This window comes from Culex pipiens, chromosome 2, assembly GCF_016801865.2.
Source record: "Culex pipiens pallens isolate TS chromosome 2, TS_CPP_V2, whole genome shotgun sequence".
NCBI lineage: Eukaryota > Metazoa > Arthropoda > Insecta > Diptera > Culicidae > Culex > Culex pipiens.
The window spans coordinates 49409650-49430483 of record NC_068938.1 but is presented as its reverse complement, the minus strand read 5'-3'; the positions used below and the strand labels follow the sequence as shown (position 1 = coordinate 49430483).

General features: G+C 38.4%; 2 protein-coding genes across 3 annotated transcripts; one reads left to right on the top strand and one right to left on the bottom strand.

The window, feature by feature from the left end:
• LOC120416020 (sodium-coupled monocarboxylate transporter 1-like) lies at positions 1-8177 on the top strand. The gene is made up of 7 exons (XM_039577676.2): positions 1-527; positions 4174-4530; positions 4593-4736; positions 4793-4933; positions 4999-5482; positions 5542-5684; positions 7778-8177. Exons 1-7 carry the CDS (start codon positions 307-309, stop codon positions 8079-8081), a joined length of 1794 nt encoding a protein of 597 aa, XP_039433610.1. The 5' UTR covers positions 1-306; the 3' UTR covers positions 8082-8177.
• On the bottom strand, positions 8102-13002 carry LOC120416021 (uncharacterized). 2 transcript variants are annotated; one of them, XM_039577677.2, is made up of 2 exons: positions 11997-13002; positions 8102-9007 (listed from the first exon to the last, which is right to left on the bottom strand). In XM_039577677.2, the coding sequence occupies exons 1-2, from the start codon at positions 12459-12461 to the stop codon at positions 8189-8191; spliced, it is 1284 nt and encodes a 427-aa protein (XP_039433611.1). In that variant the 5' UTR covers positions 12462-13002; the 3' UTR covers positions 8102-8188. The 2 variants fall into 2 exon arrangements, with proteins under 2 accessions (XP_039433611.1, XP_052564262.1); XM_052708302.1 differs by having other exon boundaries at positions 12006-13002.
• Between the last annotated feature and the right edge of the window lie 7832 nt (positions 13003-20834).

Here is a 20834-nt window from a genome sequence, read left to right as displayed (position 1 = left end):
CAGTCTACCGTTGGAAGGTGTCGAGACCGCCGGGGCCCTTTCTGCGCTGTATCGGACCGTGTCAGTGATCTTCGCGCCTCAAAACGCGTCGCAACGGCAGAGGTTATAAATAACCTCGCACTACTTGTTAGAACATAGTTAAGCCGAGTGGCGCGTGCGGCCAAACCCTCAGCATTCTCAGTCACGCACGATGCACCGTCGCAGTGAAAGTGTCGTTTGAGAAAGTTTCGAGCGTGTTGTGTGTTGCATTCCAAGCTGGTCCCAGCGGCGGGAACGTAAACTCTACCGAGCAAAAACAAAAAAGTCATGACCATGGAGAGCCCACCGGAAGAGGTGGTCCACCAGACGGGCCAGCTGTGGTTCCAGACGGCCGATTACGTCATCTTCTGCGTGATGCTCGGCTTGTCTACGCTGATCGGGCTGTATTACGGATTTTTCGCCAAGCAAAAGCAGGACAACACCGCCGAGTATCTGCTCGGTAGCAAGCAGATGAAGGTGTTTCCGGTGGCGATGTCCCTGACGGCGACGTGAGTATGGTGTTGGAGATGGGAGTTCTGAAAGCTGGATATCTGAACGATTCAAAAAGTAGATGCAGGTCATACGAAGGACCATTTACCGTAGGGATTAAACAATCCAGAATATAACATTGAGACATTTAAAATTTGAGCACCTAATCGGGAATGGCTGGATTCAAAATCAAATATAAATCCTTTACTAGTTAAACAATGAGGAGCCCCAACGGAGTCAAAAAAGTCGGAAATAAATTTCACCGGCTCTTTGAACACTTGTAAAATAGTTGGAAATGCCTTTTTCATTGTTTTTAGGGTAGACGCATCTGTTTTGGATCTAACTTGTTGTAGGTGGTTCTTGACATCCTTCCGGATCGAATGCAACAATCCAAATCGGTTGAGTTTTAGCCGAGATACAGCCTGATGAAATTTTTTGACCCCCTTGGTGCTTTGCGTATGTTTTGACCCCGTTGGTGCTACAAGTGTTAAATGTTATGGAAGAGACACGATCCAAACATGTTCTTCTCTTTGGCCAATTTCTCGAGCACGTTTCTGCATAAAGGTGTATTTGTAAAGACAGCGGATTACTGTCAGGTTTACAAAACAGGAAAACTGTTAAGCGAGATTAATGCATACTTTGAATGAAATGCCAAAAAAAAATTTTGGATTCCAGAGTAGTCACATTAATTCCTGAAAATTTCAATATAAAAGCCTGCATTTAAAAGTATGTATCGATTAAATTGTATACTCCAAAATTCAATGTCAATATCTCATGCAACTAAAATTGAAAAACTTGTAACATTGTGGTTCCAGAGATATCGCAATTTAAAAATGGAAAATTTTCACAATTTTCGCGAAAAATGCGAAACATTGGGTTGGTGCCAAAAGTGAGGAAGTGGTCCGATTTGGATGAATATCAGGATTCTAGCTTGTTTTGATGGTATCAATAGTGCCTCGAAAACTTTAGCTTGATCAAAAAAGTTGATTTCGAGTGCGAACACGTTTGAGGTGAAAAAACAAAGTGATTAAACAGTTAATCCAATGAAATCCAATGAAATTTTGCATATTTATTTGTCATATGGGTCATGGGTAACATAACCACCTGCACATATTTTATTAATTTCTGTGAGAGCAATCTTTTGAACATGAGCAATTCTTTATTAAAACGAAGTTTCAAAACAAAATCTGTTATTTTTTGCATTGTTGCGCAACATTTACTATTTTAAAGAAGACGTTTTAGAGAAGTATTCAATATTTTTTGTGAGTTTTTGAAAACTTTCAAACATGAGCAAACATATTTTAAAACAGGTTTTTGCGATGATTTGCAATCTTTCACACATAGTGCATTCATTAAATTAAGCCTTTTTTCAGAAGTATTGTTTACTTTTTGCCTTCTTTTTGAAGTGAGCAGTTCCTTTTTTTCAAAACAGGTTTTTTAAATATTTTTTGTGATTTTTTCTTCTTTTCAACTTGAACATTTACTTTTGAATTAAAACAATATTTCTATAGTTTTTTTTATAGGTCCTATAAATATATGACAGACAATAGTTTATAGGACCTTTTGAAAAAACTCTAGATTTTTTGTGGTATTTTGCAATTCATCAACCGTGCGCCATTCTTATTTTTTAAATTTATTTTTATTGTTTTTGTGCATCTTGCATTCTTTTAAACATTAAAAAACTACTTTTTTTGTTGTTATTATGCGTTTTGTATTTTGTTAACCCTCTACTGCCCAACATTTTTTATTCGAAAAAAACACTATTTATCCCTTGTCAGGCGGCCTTTTGAGTAGCTTTTGTTCTACGAAAAACTTTACTTCTCTTGTTTTATATTTTTCTTGTTTCATTTTTAGTATTTTAATTTGCATTTATCTTGTTTAGTTTATGTTTGTTTCTGATAGTATTTGGCTTACTCTACCACCTCCTATCATTTTCTTTTGCTTTTTTTTTCACACTTTCTACAATAGATCGATATCATTATCATTTAAATCGTAAAAAATGTTTAGAGGCATAGTCTAGTACGAAATTACTGCATACTTTTTAGGGGAAAAACACACAGCCAAAATTGACCTCAGAAAAAAAATACATTTTAAAAACATCGGCAAAGTTAAAACAAGTCAGACTTTCAACCATACAATTTTCTTAATCTTTCTTCTTTCCAATGCTTTTTAAAGATCCAAAAATAGTTTAAAAATTGATTTTTGGCGAATTTTTAGATCAAAACCGCCTAGAGGCGGGGTTGGGTTGTAGAAGTGCGTAGGTAGTGCGTCCATCCAATCCACTTGGGAATTCCCGGGATTTTTTATATTTTTTCCCGGGAATTCCCGAAATTGGAAAAAAATATCACATTATGGTCGTACATAGTAATTACGATTAATCGATTAATCGATAAGAATTTTAAAGCATTCAAATTTTTATTCGGCATATATCAGCATTAATTTGGCTTATTAGGGAAAATTGTTAAAATTTTAGTTCACAGATCCGCTTGAAAAAAATTATTAAAAATGTGAACCAGATGAAAATTTTCCAGAAACTGATAAAAATTTACCGCTTCTTGATGAAATATTAGACATTTTTTAACACAAAATCTGTCACCATTCCCTGATGAATATTACCATCATTTTTTCTGTGTACCATTTTAAGCCATTTTTTTGCATAATGTTTTGAATTACTTCGGTTAAAACAGGAACATAACAAAACAATTAGTACACCAATTTCCAGTAAGTTTGGCTTTAAAATCTCCTGTACCTATTCAGACTATAGCCTTCAGTTGCCGGTAGCAATTTTAAGACAAATTATAAAATATGTTTTATATAAAACAGAAATTCAAAAATTTCCCGGGATTCAAAAATATTTTTCCCGTTTTCCGGGAAATTCAAAACCCGGAAAAATTGGACGCCCTAGTAGAAGGTTAAACATGAGCTGTACTTTATTTTTTAATTGAGTCCTCAAAAAATCATGAATTATTGAACTCTTTCGGAAGAATAACTGCTGTTAATTTTGTTAAAGAGGTTATTTTTATTTTTTTTCAGTGGGATTTTCCATTCTTTCAAATATAGGTATTTTAACTTGAATAGATTGTTGAATAATTTTATTTGAGAATTATTTTCGTACAATATTGCCAAAGATTATTTTCTTTAAGCTTCAAAGTATTATTAGGCTTTTGGATTTTTGAAAATAATTTATCTTTTTTCATTAAATACAGAAAAAGACAGACTTTAGCAATTTAAATAAATAAGGTTTTATTCAAATTTGAACATTTTTGAATCTATTTCAAACAGATTTTTTTTAAGAAAATTTGTAAGCATTTTAATCAGTTTTGAGCAGTTCTCTAAATTTCTCAAAAAATCCTGATTTTAATTTTTGTATTTTTTGAACTAAACTTTATCCATCGATTGCTTATGTCCAAGTAAGCCTTTTTGCATCATTTTGTTCTTTATACAAGTCTCCATACAAATTTGGGGCTGTCCATAAAAAAGTGCTATAAAAAACGAAAATCTGTATGAGCAGCCGTTATTCTTACCAAAAACTAACTCAAAACTATAAATAAAATGCATGCCAAATAAAAGCTTTCAGTTTAATCTTCATTTGACGTAACGACCTACCGAGAAATGTAGCAACTTCAATGACTCAATGTTAATCTACTTTACAATGACTGCATTCAGCCACATCTCCGCCGTCACGATGCTGGGTGTCCCGGCCGAGATGTACCGGTACGGTATCCAGTACTGGGCCTGCTCCATCTCCGGTCTGATCGTGACCATCTTTATGGTGTACGTGTTCCTGCCGGTGTTCTTCGAGCTGCAGACCACGTCCTGCTATGCCTACCTGGAGCAACGCTTCAGCCGACGGGTGCGAACTCTGGCCAGCTTCCTGTACGTGCTGTACTGCTTGCTGAACGTTCCGGTGCTGATCTACACTCCGGCGATCGCGTTCAGCCAAGTGACGGGGATTAAACTGCACATTATCACACCGATCATTTGCTGCATCTGCATCTTCTACACGACGTTTGGGGGAATACGGTAATAGCCTGTTCTTTGTTAAAAAATCATGAAAATTCACATGAGATATTATGACATTTCAGAGCCGTCATCTGGACCGATACGCTACAGTTTGGGTCCATGATAGTGGCGCTGTGCGTAGTGATGACCATCGGAACGCTGCAGATGGGTGGGATCATAAACATCTTCGAGCTTGCCGATGCCGGTGGAAGGTTGATCTGGTTCAAGTGAGTTCTCCTTCTTAAAACATAGCATTCGGAGACACAACCTGAAACTTTTCCAGCATGGACCCCGACCCCTCATTACGATCCTCGTTCTGGCTGGTATCACTGGGGCTAACCTCAATGTGGGTTTCCAACATCGGAGTCACGCCAGAGTGCGTTCAGCGATTCCTCACCGTGCCAGATCTTAGCAGTGCCAAAAAGTGAGTCATGTCATGTTTAATCAAATTGTTCAAAAAAAAAAATCAGCAAATACTTTCCCCCTCAGGGCCGTCTGGATCTTCGGCGTAGGTCACATTATCGTAAAGCTTTGCTCCGTGTACAACGGTCTGCTGATCTTCAGCAAGTACCACGACTGCGATCCGGTCCACTCCGGATTGGTTCAGAAGAACGATCAAATCTTCCCCTACTTTGTGCTCGAGGTGGCCCAAAAAATACCCGGGCTGCCCGGAATGTTCGTGGTCGGGTTCTTCTCGGCCGCCCTTTCGTCCATGTCAACGCTCATGAACACCCTGTCCGGGACGATCTACGACGACTTTGTGAAGCCCCACTTTAGCTTCAGCGAACGCACGGCCAGTAACGTCATCAAGACGATGGTCGTGACGATCGGAGTGATCTGTCTGCTGCTGGTGTTTGTCGTGGAGAAGCTCGGTTCCGTGTTCAGTTTGGCCATCTCGGTGTCCGGGGTGACGTCCGGAACGTTGCTGGGAATTTTCTTCCTGGGAATGTTTTCGCCGTACATTAATGCGAAGGTAATTGAGTTTGACTCATCGAACTGATTTTTGACTCAATAGGATTTTATCTTCTTTAGGGTGCCTTCTGGGGAGCAATAATATCGTTGGGATCCATGTGTTTCATTGCTGCTGGAGCACAGTTGGAAATTTTAGACGGAAACCTGAAGTATCCCAGTCTTCCGCTGCATTACGATGGCTGTGATGGATTCAATTCAACCGGGTAAGTGATCTTTAGGATTAGCAGGGTGGCCACTCATGTCTCAGTTTAGAATTCCCTACTTTTCTCAATATTTTGGTTTATAAAAAAGGCAATATACGCCAACGAACTAGAATGGTTATATTTAACCCACCGGAGGTCGCGTACGTGTACTTTGTACACAGTTTGTAAGGGCACTTGTAAGAAAGGCAAAAACACGCGACTTCCCGAAGGTTAAAAAATATCGATTATTTACACTTTTGATTAAAAAAAATGCATGCCCTCATATGAAGCTAACAAACAATAATCAATTCAAGCATAAAGGATTATTACATAATATAAGCCCAACAGCTGTTCAGCTGTTAAAAATATGATATTCACGCGATTATTTTTTTTAAAGCATTTCAAAATGGGGAGGCAAAACGTTAATGAAACTATATTTAAATTGCTTTGTTCGTTTTTTTTTTTGGTTTTTTAAGGAAATTATATGTTTAAGACATGTTAACAGTTATGGTCAGTGTTGGAATTAGAGCGAGAAGAAGGAAAACTTTTCTCACTCGCGAGCAAGCATGAGATCTTGTAGTCCTCTCCTCTCCTCGCTCGTGCTCGCCGTTTTACTCGTGCTCTCGCTCTCACCGCTCACCGTTCGTTCCAAGGTAGCAATTTGTTTATCAGGCTTATGAATGCCAACGACGTGGTGGTTAAAAGGTACAATTTCAATCGTTTTGTTGTTTTTTTTTTCATTGCCAACTCGTTTTACTTCTCGCTCGCGGGCAATTCTGGCTCGTGAGCTGGCCCGTTCGCGAGCGGAGGAGAGCACGGACAATCAGCGAGTTGCTCTCGGCAGCTCGGGACTTGTGGCGAGAACTCGAGAGAGAGAGAAAGATTTCGCGCGAGAATTCCAACACTGGTTATGGTTATCAAAAATACTTATCAATTTCTAAGAAAATTAATACAAAATAAATGTTATCAAGTATAATTTTTGTGTTAGCGGGCAGAAAATACTTGGTTCGATAAAGTGTGAGTTATTAAGTTTTGAACATTTCAAATGTTTATCCTTTAAAAAAACAGTTTTATAAAGAAAAGTCCAGACTCGATTATCCGAAGCCTCGATTATCTGAAGTTTCAATTATCCGAAGTTCGATTATCTGAAGGTTTGTAAGGGACTTCAGATAATCAAAACACGAAAAAAAATAATGATATTTGGTTGATTGCCGATAAAATTAAAAAATATTTTTTCTAATATTTTATAATCGCCATTTTGGCCGCCATCTTGGATAGGGGTCATACTAAAGCTCAGCAATCAAAAATAAGACAATGAAAACAATTTTTTTTCATGATTCGATTATCCGAAGTGAAATTTTGCCAAAGCCTTCGGCTAATCGAGTCTGGACTGTATTTAAGTTGTTATCCTCTAAATTTGTATCCTTATCTTTTCTAATCTTTTTATCCTATCATTTTCTGCAAAAATAAAAGCAAATGTTTTAAGATAAAACATTTGTACTGTTTTTTTGTTGTAAACTTTTTAAATGTAAATTATTAACAACAATTTTGTCCACTTTCGTTTTCGTTTTACGGAGCAAGGTGGGGGACGCGGCCTCAAGTCAGTCCAAGTTAGGTTTCTTGTGGAAAAAAGGGTAGTGGCCGAACTAGTATTGCATACAAAATGAACACCACACAACAATTTTGTCCATTTTGAAACCTTTTGATAAAGTTCAAAATTCTCAAAGTAGAAAAGTGTTTGCATTATTTTAAATTTGGATTTTAAATATTTTAAGCAGTTGCCTTTAGCACGAGCTTTCCAATAAATAAAAATCATGTTTACAAAAAAGTTGAAAGAGATAAAAAAAAGGAACAATCATTGTATGGACTATATAGTAAACTCAACATTTTAATTTTTTGCTGCAAGTAAAAAACAATCAAAAACTAAGACAGATATTTTTGAAATTTCCATTCTTAATTAGTCTTTAAATAGAGTAGAAGATTAAAGAATCGAATTGAATTATTATAAAAATTGTCTAAATTCTTAAAAAAAAGCTCGCAGTATAAGAAAATATTTTTCGAAAGTTTATGTCTTCAATATAATCCTCCATAACTTTCTCCCCTCTCCTCCACAGCACCGCCAACAGCACGTTCTACATCGACGCCGCGGGCCACGACAACTCCGCCGTGCCGTGGGTCTTCCGGCTGGGCTTCATGTACTACTCGCTGCTGGGCACGATCATCGCCGTGCTGGCCGGGACCGTCATCAGCTACGCGACCGGCGGCCAGCAGAAACCCATCTCGGACCGACTGCTCACGCCGTGGGTTCGCTCCTGGTACAAATCCGTCCGCAGCGTTGACGACTACGAGTACAAACAGCCCCCGCAGCAGATGCAGGTGCTGCTCGGGGTGAAAGATCCGGCCAAAATTCACAAATAATAACGATAACGACGAATGCATGGAATTTTTTTTCGTTTTGTATTTGTAATGTAAAGTAAATGTAGATATCTATAATACAAAAATAACTTAAGTCTACTCAAACAGTGTTATCGCTGTTGAAGCTTTCCCATTGTTGGCTTGACGTAGATTTTGCCCCCGAACCGCTGCGACAGGTAATGTTTGCGGATTTCGCGAAGTTGTTTGGCCACCAGCATCACCGTTTGGTCCGCCTCGTTGAGATCTTTCTGGAGCGTTTCCTTGAAGGTGTCGTGAATCCACGTGACGGATTGGTACACATTCGTGAGAAATCCCTCGAGCACGTGTTTGGTGTGCTGAAACCGCGCCGGGTTGGCCATATCTGTCAGCATGTAAACCAGCCCGTGCTTCACCGCCGTTTGCTGACGCATTGTCACGTGCGGAATGTCAACCTGCGGCAAAGCCGCTTGAGCTGCCTCCAGCGTAATCAAAGCTCCATGGCAAGCCGTTCGACAATCCAACGCCAAACCAATTTTCTCCTCAGCCTTTTGCGACAGTCCAACCAAATTCCAGTACTCAACCGCCCGTTGTAAGCCTTTCGCCGAAACCCGAATCAACGACCCGGCCAACCGCCACTGTTCCGAAACGCCCCCAAGTCGATCCCGGACTTCCCTAGCCGATTCCAGCTCCCCGTCGAGACGTTGCTCCTGCAGGGTCGTATAATTTCCATTTTTTGCCGATATCAGCAGATGATCCAACTCCAAATACAGCGTCTTTAGCTGGCTGAAACTCTGACGAAGATTGGTCGCCCTCGCTCCGGCGTGGTCCACCATGTCCGATCGGAAGGCGACCGCCTCAAGTTGCATGGCCGAACGGGACACGCGGCCCAGGAATTCCTCCTGGCGGGCGGCTTTCACCGAATCGAAGGCCACGTCCAGTTTCAGGGCCAACTGTGGGAAGTTTTAGACAGTTAGGGAACGGCTTTATGTGTACTATTGAGGAATTGTGGAACACTCAGTTGTTTAAATTGCTAGATATTTCATTGGAATTTGTAATCAATATGAGACGATGCAGATTCTGGTTTCAATTGAGTGACCATTCAAAACATGAACATATATTTATGATTTTTTCCAGAAACATTTATGATTTTTTTCCAGAAACAAAATCAAAATATTGTCAGCTATCAACAAACACTATACAAAATTAATAAAATATTTTTAAATAATCATCAAAATAAAAAAAAAATATATGAAAAATGGTATTTGTATCAAATTTTAAATGGATAAATGATTTTTTTTAATACATTTTACACCTCAAATGGGCAATCATTATTTTTCAAAATATTCAAATACTAATGAGTTTTTTTTTCTCCGAAAAAAAACTATTTGCGGTGCTTTACATTGCATTCCACAAAAATTGAAAATATTTTTGATAGATCGCACATATGTTTAACACTCAAACGCTCGGGTAGTCATTTGACCCCTATTTTTTTTCTTAAAAAATCATAACTTTTGGTAGAATTGACCAATTTGGATGCTTCCGGTTGCAAAAGATCCAGATTTGTCTATATTTTCAACTGTCAGATGGGGGACAAATATGGTCCATTTTTACCGGAGATATTCCGGATTCCGTTGGGGTACCTCGGCCCTCCTATTTGGGTTTGTGGTCAATATAACAAAATCTATTCCACAAATCAAAGCCGGAAATGATGCAAAACTTCAAGGCATCATCCTAATACATCATCCTGCATAGATCCATGACATGGTCAAGACCATCGGGCACCGGAACAGGTTACAACCGGAAACGGTTCATTGAGCTGATGTCGATTGGTGCCCAACTGAAACCAGCTCCGGTGCCCCGTAGGATTTAACCATGTCAATAATTTTTGCAGGATGATGTATTAGGATGATTCCTGGAAGTTTTGTATCATTTCCGAAATTTTTCTGTGCAAAATTGATTGTTATATTGACCAAATATCCATATCGGAGGGCCGAGGTACCCCAACGGAATCCGGAATATCTCCGGTAAAAGTGGACCATATTTGTCTCCCATCTGACAGTTAAAAATATAGACAAATCTGGATCTTTTGCAACCGGAAGCATCCAAATTGGTCAATTCTACCAAAAGTTATGAATTTTTTAAGAAAAAAAATAGGGGTCAAATGACTACCCGAGCGTTTAAGTGTTAATATGACTTTAAACGCAGGGAAATGCATTTCAAATTGTTTTCAGGTGGTTTGACTTCTAATTCCTTTAAAATTTTGAAGTTTTTTGGAAACTTTTTTTTTGCCCCCTGATTTTTCGGACCGATTTAGAAGTTAAATGTTTGCAACGGCCTAATAATTTAGCCTTTTCTTCGAAATTTGCCCGAAAAATCGGGGGATTTTTTTTCTAAATGTTCAAATTTCCAATGGTAAGCGAAATCAACTGAAATCAATTCAAAATGCATTCCCTTACTTTAGAATCATTTTTAGTGTGTTTGGGTTATTTCGAAAATATTTTGAATGTTAATGAATTTTCGGTGCATTTTCGCTATAAAAAAATATTTCATTTTTTGAAAACTAATGATTGCATAACTGTACGTCGAGTGTATAATGCATTTTCCAATAGTTTTTTAATGCCAGAAGGCTTGTTATTTCAATTATTATATATTTTTTTGTATTTTTCATATGGGAAAATCTGTAATTTAAAAAAAAATCTGATAAAAATTGTGATTTTTTTGGGAAAAATAGAAATTTTAGCCAAATTATTCTTTTTTCTTTCACTAAACACTAACCTTCACTAAACCTTTAGCATAAAATTGAATGTTTGACCCTTTTGAAATGTTGGTCTTGATTTCAAAATATTTTTTCGAAAAGATCATGAAATTTAACAATTGTGTGTTTTAAAATGCATTATACACCTGTCCAGTTGCTTTGCAATCATTAGTTTCCAAAATATCTAAGTATTGACGGAAATTTAATTTTTCGCGAAAAAAAAAGCTTTTGCGGTTTTGTGCATTGGACCTTCATAAAAATTCAAAATATTTTAAATACAACCCAAACATGCTTAATATGATTATCAATGCAGAAAAATGCATTTTACATTGTTTTCAGTTTATTTAACTTCTGTTTTTATTGAAATTTTGAAGTTTAAAAAAAAAAATTTGTTATGCCCCCTGATTTTTTGGACAAATTTTGAAGGGGGGGGGGCGACATAAACTTTAAAAAATAATTGCAACGGCCTAAGAGTTAATTTAAAAATAAGCCAAAAAATGTATTTGCCTATTTTTTCTGAATAGTCCTCGTCAAAACCTTCAACTTTGCCGAAGACTCAAGAAGAAACTCTAATCTCGAGATACAGATTCTCATAAATTTACGTACCCATTTTGTATACAGATAAAAAAATTGTCGAGAACTACTACACCTCAGCATTTGTTCATAGGTTTATTCGAAAGTAAGCAATATTTTCTGAAAGTTAAAATAAAAATAATAAATAAATTTACTTTCATAGAAAAATAATCATAATTCTAAAATGCTCTGCATTCAATTCAATTTTACGAATTTCTGCACCAAAATGAAACAGCATGTGCCGGTTGTACCGTTCTTGAAGGCACTGACGGAATTTTTGACCAAAATCAAATGTGTATCAAAACTTTTATAATTTTTTTAAGCAATCATTGACCTCCTGGTTGACAATAATTGAATATTTTTTTTTTAACTGTTCAAAGAAGATTAACCGTTACCAACGAGCATCAACACGTATAGGGCACAACAACATTTAAAAAGTTTTTTTTTTAATATTGCGAATGATGCGAAACTTATATCGTCTAACGCAAAAGCATGGGAAGTCGTCAACCTAACAGCTAACATTAAACAAGAGAGTGTTCCACAACGCAATCACTAACCACAACGCACGATAACCCTCCTCCCCATTAACGACGATTACTCGGAATACATACACGACGAACCTTGGCCGTATCGTTTCGGGCATGCTGCAGCATTCCCTCTTCCGGTCCCTGGTTCCTAACCGCCGCCATTGCCTCCCCTTCCGGAATCCCGTTCGGAATTTCACCAAGTTTAACGTTCAATGCCAACTCCCCACCGTCCACAACGATCGCAGCACTTTCCCGCTCGAAAACGTTCCGCAAGTGCTCGACCCAAGCCTCAGCCGTCAGCAGCCGTGGCCCCGGGCAGGTGCTCTCCAAGGCGCAAATCTCCTCGTCCACTCGTTGATACGCCTGCGAGATCGTTTCCGACGACTTTGACTGGATCACTTCGACGTCCACCGGAAGTCCACCGACAACGCCACCACGACCACCGTTGACCTGCTTCAGGACGGGCGTGTTTGGATGGGAAGTTTCCACCTCGCTGGCGGCCACCGACGATGATGACGAACAACCCATCGTCGTTGGCCACGGGGACATGTTCCGGACCAGAAGGACCACCACTTCGCGCCTAAATGGACTTGACTCGCGTTTGTAGATATTATCGATTGGTTTGCTCAGTGTGGCGCTGAGTACACAAAACCCCTCGTTCCGAGGAAAGGTCAGGTCCGTGCACCCCAAGAGACCGGTGGACACTACCGGCGCCCCAAGGACAGTCACGACATTTGTGCTGTGACGATTTGATGGCCGCCACGCGACCCCGGGTGAGAAGTGTTGCGTTAGCGTTGAGCCTTCAATTGGTTTAATAAATCATCGAAACAAATGATGGGCACTGTGGGAAAGGATGAGGTATTGGAACACTTTTAGCACATGATAAGTGAGTTTCAATTTGTTTGTACTGTGTACCCTGTTGGCATTCTAGGTTCCTTTGAGTCAAGGTAGACGATAGAAAGCGCAAATGAATCATATCAGAACTAATGATCTATTCATAATTGTCTGGCAGAAGGATATCAAAATGAATAATCACGCGCAAGGGCTGAACGGTCACGAACAATGGAAAACTTTCACTGGAAAATGACTATACAGCAATTCCATTTGAAAAGAGCCTAAACCGAAAAAAAAGTTCTCCGATCGGGCTCAAATTTTTTCTGGGGGTTCCTTGGCCAAAATAATTAGACCCGTATTTTTTTGTTTGGCCATTAGGGTGACCTACATCGTGCTAGGGTGGTTCGAAAAATGTCAATTTTCGTCATTTTTCGCAAAAACCTCTTTTTTCAAAAAATCATATCTCCACGCCATTTCATCCGATTTTAGCTGTCTTAGACGCAAAAGAAAGATGATGAGTTTGGCTGTTTGGTAAAAATAGTAAGAAGTTTCAAAAATCTAGCTTAACATTTGAAAAAGTCGCATGAAAACTTAAAATGGCGTTTTGACCGTGTCTGGACCAAAGAGCCTATGTCTGAAAATATTTTTATCGGATTCCTCGGAAAATTTCACATATCATATCAAAAAATTGGCGATGTCGAACCGTACGTTTCGGAGATATGATTTTTTGAAAATAAAAACTGGATATTTCGACGCGCAACGCGCAAAAACGGGAAAATGACGAAATCGGCAAAAAATCAACTTTTTCCACTAAAACTGCGATAACTTTAAAATTTCAGCGATGACCTATAGATGTTATGGTACCAAAAGTTGCGTCTTTCAATTACAAAAAAATTGATACCCAAACATCTATAGGTCATCGCTGAAATTTTAAAGTTATCGCAGTTTTAGTGAAAAAAGTTGATTTTTTGCCGATTTCGTCATTTTCCCGTTTTTGCGCGTGGCGCGTCGAAAAACGCAGTTTTTATTTTCAAAAAATCGTATCTCCAAAACGTACGGTTCGACATCGCCAATTTTTTGATATGTTATGTGAAATTTTCCGAGAAATCCGATAAAAATATTTTCAGACATAGGCTCTTTGGTCCAGACACGGTCAAAACGCCATTTTAAGTTTTCATACGACTTTTTCAATAGTTAAACTAGATTTTTGGAACTTTTTACTATTTTTCTCAAATAGCCAAACTCATCACCTTTCTTTTGCATCTAAGACAGCTAAAATCGGATGAAATGGCGCGGAGATATGATTTTTAGAAAAAAGTGGTTTTTGCGAAAAATGACGAAAATTGCCATTTTTCGAACCACCCTAGCACGATGTAGGTCACCCTAATGGCCAAACAAAAAAATACGGGTCTAATTATTTTGGCCAAGGAACCCCCAGAAAAATTTTGAGCCCGATCGGAGAACTTTTTTTTTTGTTTAGGCTCTTTTCAAATGGAATTGCTGTATATTGAAATCTGCATCCTTTCAGTGCGGTCCGCAAAGTAAGTTTAAATGATATTGAGTATGGTAATGGTTGTCGAAGCTGAGTACACAGCAATTTTCAATTATAAGCACGTTGTAGGAACAATATGTTACTATATACTTCACCCACAGCCAGGGATGCGGAATGATCGAAAACACATTTCGAGACAAGCTGGCTTCTCATCACTGTAGTCAATAGGGTGGCTCGATATGCAGAACAGCCATTTTCCGGTCACAATCAGGCCTCGAAACATTTGTATGAAAAACAACACTCTACAATTTGGGAGCAACCTGAGCAGATCCGGCTTTACGCAAAGCATTTCAATTTTGTATGGGAATTGGTAAGGCAAAACCAACTGTTTTGTCATTTGATTTTTGTAAATTTTTTTTCTGCAAATTGAAAAAACCAATACAGAGAGAAAATTTGTTAAAAATATGGTCCCATCTCGCTCCTGGAACAAATGCGTGGTGCTCAAAACTGGTCTTAAATGTAAAAATCATGTTTTAAGCCAGTTTTGAGACAGCTGTACCTTTTCCAGTAGCACGATAGCACCATACTTTCTTCGAGAAAGTTTTAGCCATTTTTTCCTCAACTTTATTGCATTAGTTTTTCAATTTGCAGAAAAATTTAAGAGGCAGTATTTGTAAATATTGCTCGGTTTGTTCTAGAGGTCGTATCGAGATGCTCCGATTTGGATGAAACTTTCAGCGTTTGTTTGTCTATACATGAGATGAACTCATGCCAAATATGAGCCCTCTACGACAAAGGGAAGTGGGGTAAAACGGGCTTTGAAGTAATTGATGAAGGAATTGATAAAGTTTTACAGAAATGCGAGTAATTTTAAGATTTTTTTGGTTTTTTGGACCTCAAACTTCAAAGCCCGTTTTACCCCACTTCCCTTTGTCGTAGAGGGCTCATATTTGGCATGAGTTCATCTCATGTATAGACAAACAAACACTGAAAGTTTCATCCAAATCGGAGCATCTCGATACGACCTGTTACACATTGAGCATGAGCATGAGCATGAGCATGGTTGACTGCCAATGAGCTGCTACTCCGTTATTGACGGATCAGCTGAAGTTACACAATGAACCAACAGATGAATAGTGGGAGCTAATCATCCTCACTGTATAACCCCTGAAGATCTCTGCTTTAAGTCAATACCGGCGCCCCCCCAAGGAGATGCAGTTCAACAAAGGTAGGAATGTTAGTCCGATAGTTGAAGTTGCAGACTCATCAGACACAGAGTTTGTCGCTCTATACCTGTTGACACCGCATGAGACCGTTGAATCCACAGCATCTCCTTCAAGCATCACGGGAAGTGGGGGAATTGTGTTAGTAGGGGAAGGAAAGGGAAGGTCAGGATTCATCTTGGTAGATGATATGACCAGAAAGTGAAACAATCGTTGCCTTCCGAGCTACGACGCTATGAGAAGGACTTATCAATCGCGTATTTTTTACTTCTTACCGCCGGCGTGCCATCCGAGCAACGATGCTTTGGGAAGGACTTTCATAACGAAATGAATTTTAATTTAACGTATTATTCGGTAATGTACAATTTAGGATAGATCAGGATTCATTTTTTGTAAGATGATATGACCAAAAAGTGAAACATTATCGCTGCCTACCGAGTTGCGACGCTTTGAGAAGGACTTACCGCCGGCGTGCCATCCGAGCAACGATGCTATGGGATGGGCTTTCAAAACGAAATGAAAATATAACATATAATTCAACGACGCGAATCTCTATTTCAATGCTTTCCCGATCTACTTCTCGCGGGTTCGCGCGCGTCGATTAACTCTCCGATCGATCCAACGAACACCACACGACTGATGGCCCAACTTCTCTAGGCACACTGCGACCCCCTTTTCAATGATTTCGAGAACATTCTTCCACTTTCCCGCGGGTTCGCGCGCGTCGATTAACTCTCCGATCGATCCAACGAACACCACACGACTGATGGCCCAATTTCTCTAGGCACACTGCGACCCCTTTTTCAATGATTTCGAGAACATTCTTCCACTTTCCCGCGGGTTCGCGCGCGTCGATTAACTCTCCGAACGATCCAACGAACACCACACGACTGACTCCGATACGACCTGTTACACATTGGTGAAAAACTCGCTCTTAAATTAAACAACAACAAAAAGTAGGTTTTCCCATACAAAATATAAATGCTTTGCTGAAAGCCGGGATTGCTCCATATCTTTGAGGATTATTTGGGGCCTAATTAACCCTCTACTGCCTAATTTTTATTTTTAATTTTTTTATTTTTCCCGTGTTTAGGGATCATTTTGAACAACTTTTGTTCATCGAAAAACTTAACTTCTCTTGTTTTATGTTTTTCTTGTTTTATTTTTAGTACAATTCAGACTCGATTATCCGAAGCCTCGTTTACCCGAAGTTTCGATTATTCGAAGTTCGATTATCCGAAGGGTTGTATGGGACTTCGGATAATCGAATCACGAACATTTTTTTCGTATTTTTTAATTTTCTTACTTTAAGCATCAAATTCGAGTTCTGTGACCCCATTTCAGTCAAATTTGAATGGCATTCAAGCCTGTAAAATAAAAAAAATGCATTTTTTCAATATTTTATCGTCGCTATTTTCGCCGCCATCTTGGATATAAAAATTATAAATCACTTTAGAGTAGTTAAAGGGTAATACTTCAGTTCAACAATCAAAAATAAGAAAATCGTGATTCGATTATCCGAAGTTTCGATTACCCGAAATGAAATTTTGCCAAGGCCTCTAGATAATCGAGTCTGGACTGTTTTTTAATTTGCAATTATCTTGTTTAGTTTATGTTTCTTTTTGGTAGTATTTGGCCTATTCTACTACATCCTATCATTACATTTTGCCTATTTTAATTTTATGTTTTTGCTCGTTTTTCACGTTTTCTGCTATAGAATGGCACCATTATTATTTAAATTGTGAAAAAAATGCGTAGAGTCATAGTCTGGGACAATGCAAAAAAAAAATACTGCAAACTTCTTTTTACTTAAAATATATGAAATGTTAGTAAAAAACTAACTTAATCCACCTAAGTGGTTGGTGCCTTCCTCACTCTTTACCAACTTTTGGTGATTCGATGTGTTTGGACACAAATTTCATCTAGTTTTTCTTGAAATCCGCTAAAAAAAGTACACAAATATCACTTAAGTGGTCATAACTCGACACAGGGTTGCCAGATCTTTGATGGTTTGGACTCTTTGGAAAAGTCTTGCGACTAACTAACCAACGGTAGGTTGGATTATGGACGGACATAGTTTTAATACATTTTAGTGAGATCCGGCCTCAAAAAAGTACATACTTATCATTTAAGTGGTCATAACTCGAGAAAAGGTTGCCAGATCTTAAATATTTTGGACTCGTTGGAAGGTCTTGCGATTACCTAACCAACGATGTATAACATGACGATATTTGAATCGATTTCCGGTCACTTACCAACATCCGGATAAATACAAAAACACATTTTTATGCATAACTTTTGAACTACATATCCAAAAAGACAAGTGTTTCTGCCACGAGGATGCGGATCGCAGTAGTCGTGGCGTGCGGGCGTGTTTATTTTTCGATCCGTCACGTTTTTTCCAATCTCGTTTGTTTTTTTTTTAATTCTACTAAAATGCCTTAGAAGAATTTTTTGTAAAGCTACGGAACAAAAATGGCTTCAACAGTAATAGTTTGTCAAGCGGAATCTGAGATGGAGCTCAACCCAGAGGAAATCAGGGCCAAGTGGCTGCGGAAACTGGAAACCAGTTCGAAGCGATGGCGACCATGTGCTGGACCAGCTGGAAGACAAATCCGGCATCGTAGGAGATTCCAAGGAAGCGAGGGAATAAGGACCGATAGGTGAAAGTTTTGGAAGTGCTCCTGCAGAATTTTTTATGGACGACGTCGGTGGTGTGTGGATGGCGGATGTGCATGGCAACAAGATCTAATCCAACTGGAGGAGGCTACGTGGCTACGTGGTTGGATGATCCCAGATTTGAATTTGGTGAGAGCGTTCTAATTTCTTCTTTGTTATATTACTGCATTTCAATTTTCTCATTATTTACCAACGCCCAATACTTCATTTGTCGGTGAAGTATCCCATCGATCCCTTTCCCCTTCCAAATCCGGATATCTTGGAGGTCGTCTAAGTTCTTAGGCATCTCTATAGGATATCCAATCATCAAATCCCTCCCCAACTTCCCCGTTGATCGTGAGGAGTCGACTAAAAGGACAAATGAATGGTGATGTGTCATCCGGCACATTCCTGACGCATTTATTTTCCTTATCGGCGCCAACCTAGCTATTGCGAGCTTTATGCTCGGCTAGAGTACGGTCAACCAAGCTAAGCTAAGCTAACTTTTGAACTACATATCGAAACTTTATAAAAATCAATAGGTACGTATGGGACCCTAAACCAAATCGAATGCAACTGATTTGACCAAAATCGGTTCAGCCAGTGCTGAGAAAACTCAGTGAGAATTTTGGTCACATACACACACACAGACATTTGTTCAGTTTTCGATTCTGAGTCGATAGGTATACATGAAGGTGGGTCTACGAGCTTTCTGTGAAAAGTTCATTTTTAGAGCAGGATTATAGCCTTACCTCAGTGAGGAAGGCAAAATACAGCCAAAGTTGACCCCTTAAAAAATTACATTTTTTTAAACATTGTCAAAGTCACATAAAACAAGTCAAACTTCCAACTCTAAAATTTTCTAAAAATTTAAAATTTCTTCTTTCAGAGCGAAGCCCGTCTAGAGGCGGGGTTGGGTTGTAGAGGGTTAAGCAGACATGCATCCGCTCTCCTCCTCTTTTAGAAGATATTGTTTGGCATTTTATGTAGATGATTTCCAGTATGTTGTGCCAGTAATTAGAGTACGCTAATTATGCTAATCTTTAAAGCTCCCGAAGACCCAGAGAGCCTATTTTGAAAACCAAGTGAGATATAGAGTTAGAACCTTTAAGTGCACTCAAAGAGCTTTTAAGAAGTTCTTCTCGAGAGCTTATGAGAACATTCACATGAGAATATAGCTAAAATCGTTTTCAATCAACCAATGTTTTCTACGCATTATTCATGTTAAAAACTAGTCGTTTACAACGGGTGACACGCATAACATTACTTTAAACGAAAATGCCGCCTAGAACAAGCTGAGTGCCGTTAAGAAGAGCCCGTAGTGCCGATGCATGTCTGGGGTTAAGATTACAAGATAACAAAAAAAATCGCCACTTACAAGATTTTAATCATAATATTCGGCCCTACTGAAACGTAACTCGAGATTTAAAAAATCTGATTATTTTTAAGTTGGGAGAATTTCACACAAGTTAGAATGAAAAAAAAGGGTCAATTGAGTAGAACTTAGAAAAACTCATTTTTGATAATATATATCTTGGCAAGGTTGTATCTCAGCAACCAAATGTCGGATAAAAAATGTAAAAAAAAAAACAAATTTTAGAGATGTTCTCAGCTTTTCGAGTATATTTTTGTACATGGACAAGAATGGACCTTATTTTTAATAATAAAAAAATACAATGTTGTTGAATAATTTAAGCTAAAAACCATAACTATAACTCATAACGGATGTTTGTCCCCTAGAACATATAAAAAAAATCAAAAAAAATACGGATTTTGGAAAATTATTTGTGAAAATACGTAAATGAAAAAATCACAATCCGTGTACCTATTTTTCTGAATAGTACTTATCAATACCTTAAACTTTGCCCAAGGTACCAAATCAATCAAAAAATTCCTTGAAAAGTTACAGTTTTTTTTTTAATTTCTTAAATCAGTCTCCAACTCCTCGAAACTCAGAATCGTTTTAATTTCAATGTAAGTAATGCAAAACGGCTGACGTAACAATTTTAGCTATTAAAATAACGAAATTAAAACTTTAACAAATAATGGCACAAATTCAAAAAGACAAATTCGACATTTTAAAGTTATGTAAAGAATTGAACTTGATAGACCTTTTGAAAAAGCAACATGTTGACATCTGCAACTTTCAAGGAAATTCCGAGTCAACAAGAATACTAACATACCACGAGGTGTTGAATGGTTGCTGGGGAATTTTAGCTCGTTACGGAAAAGTTTATTTAATTTTGAATTCAACTTGTAAAATTTCCCCGGTTTGTCAATAGAATTCCCGAGTTTTCCCGGTTTTCTCGGTTTGCGCAAAGTCACTCGAACAGTCATTTAACTCTCAAGGGATTTACAATCGAGAGTCGCTCGATTGACATTCTACCGAATTTTCCATCATCTTTCCCAAAACTGCAATCAAATGATTGCCGTCACCATACAGCACCGCACGAACAAAAGAGAGGCTGCGAGAGAAACAGAGAGAGAGTATGCTGCTTGAGTGCCGAGCTTGAATTCGTTTGTTTCAACTTCGTGTGCGTTCACTGGCGGTCGCTTTGTGTGAGCATTCACTTGTCGTTGTCGAGGATGAATGCTCAGTAACCATTCACCGTCCAAGCCATGACTCTAAAAATAGTAAAAGGGTGTTTCTGCTAGTTGTAACAACGCATGGATTTTCTTCATAACCCAGTCAGTTTTTCAAAATGGCATTTTTTG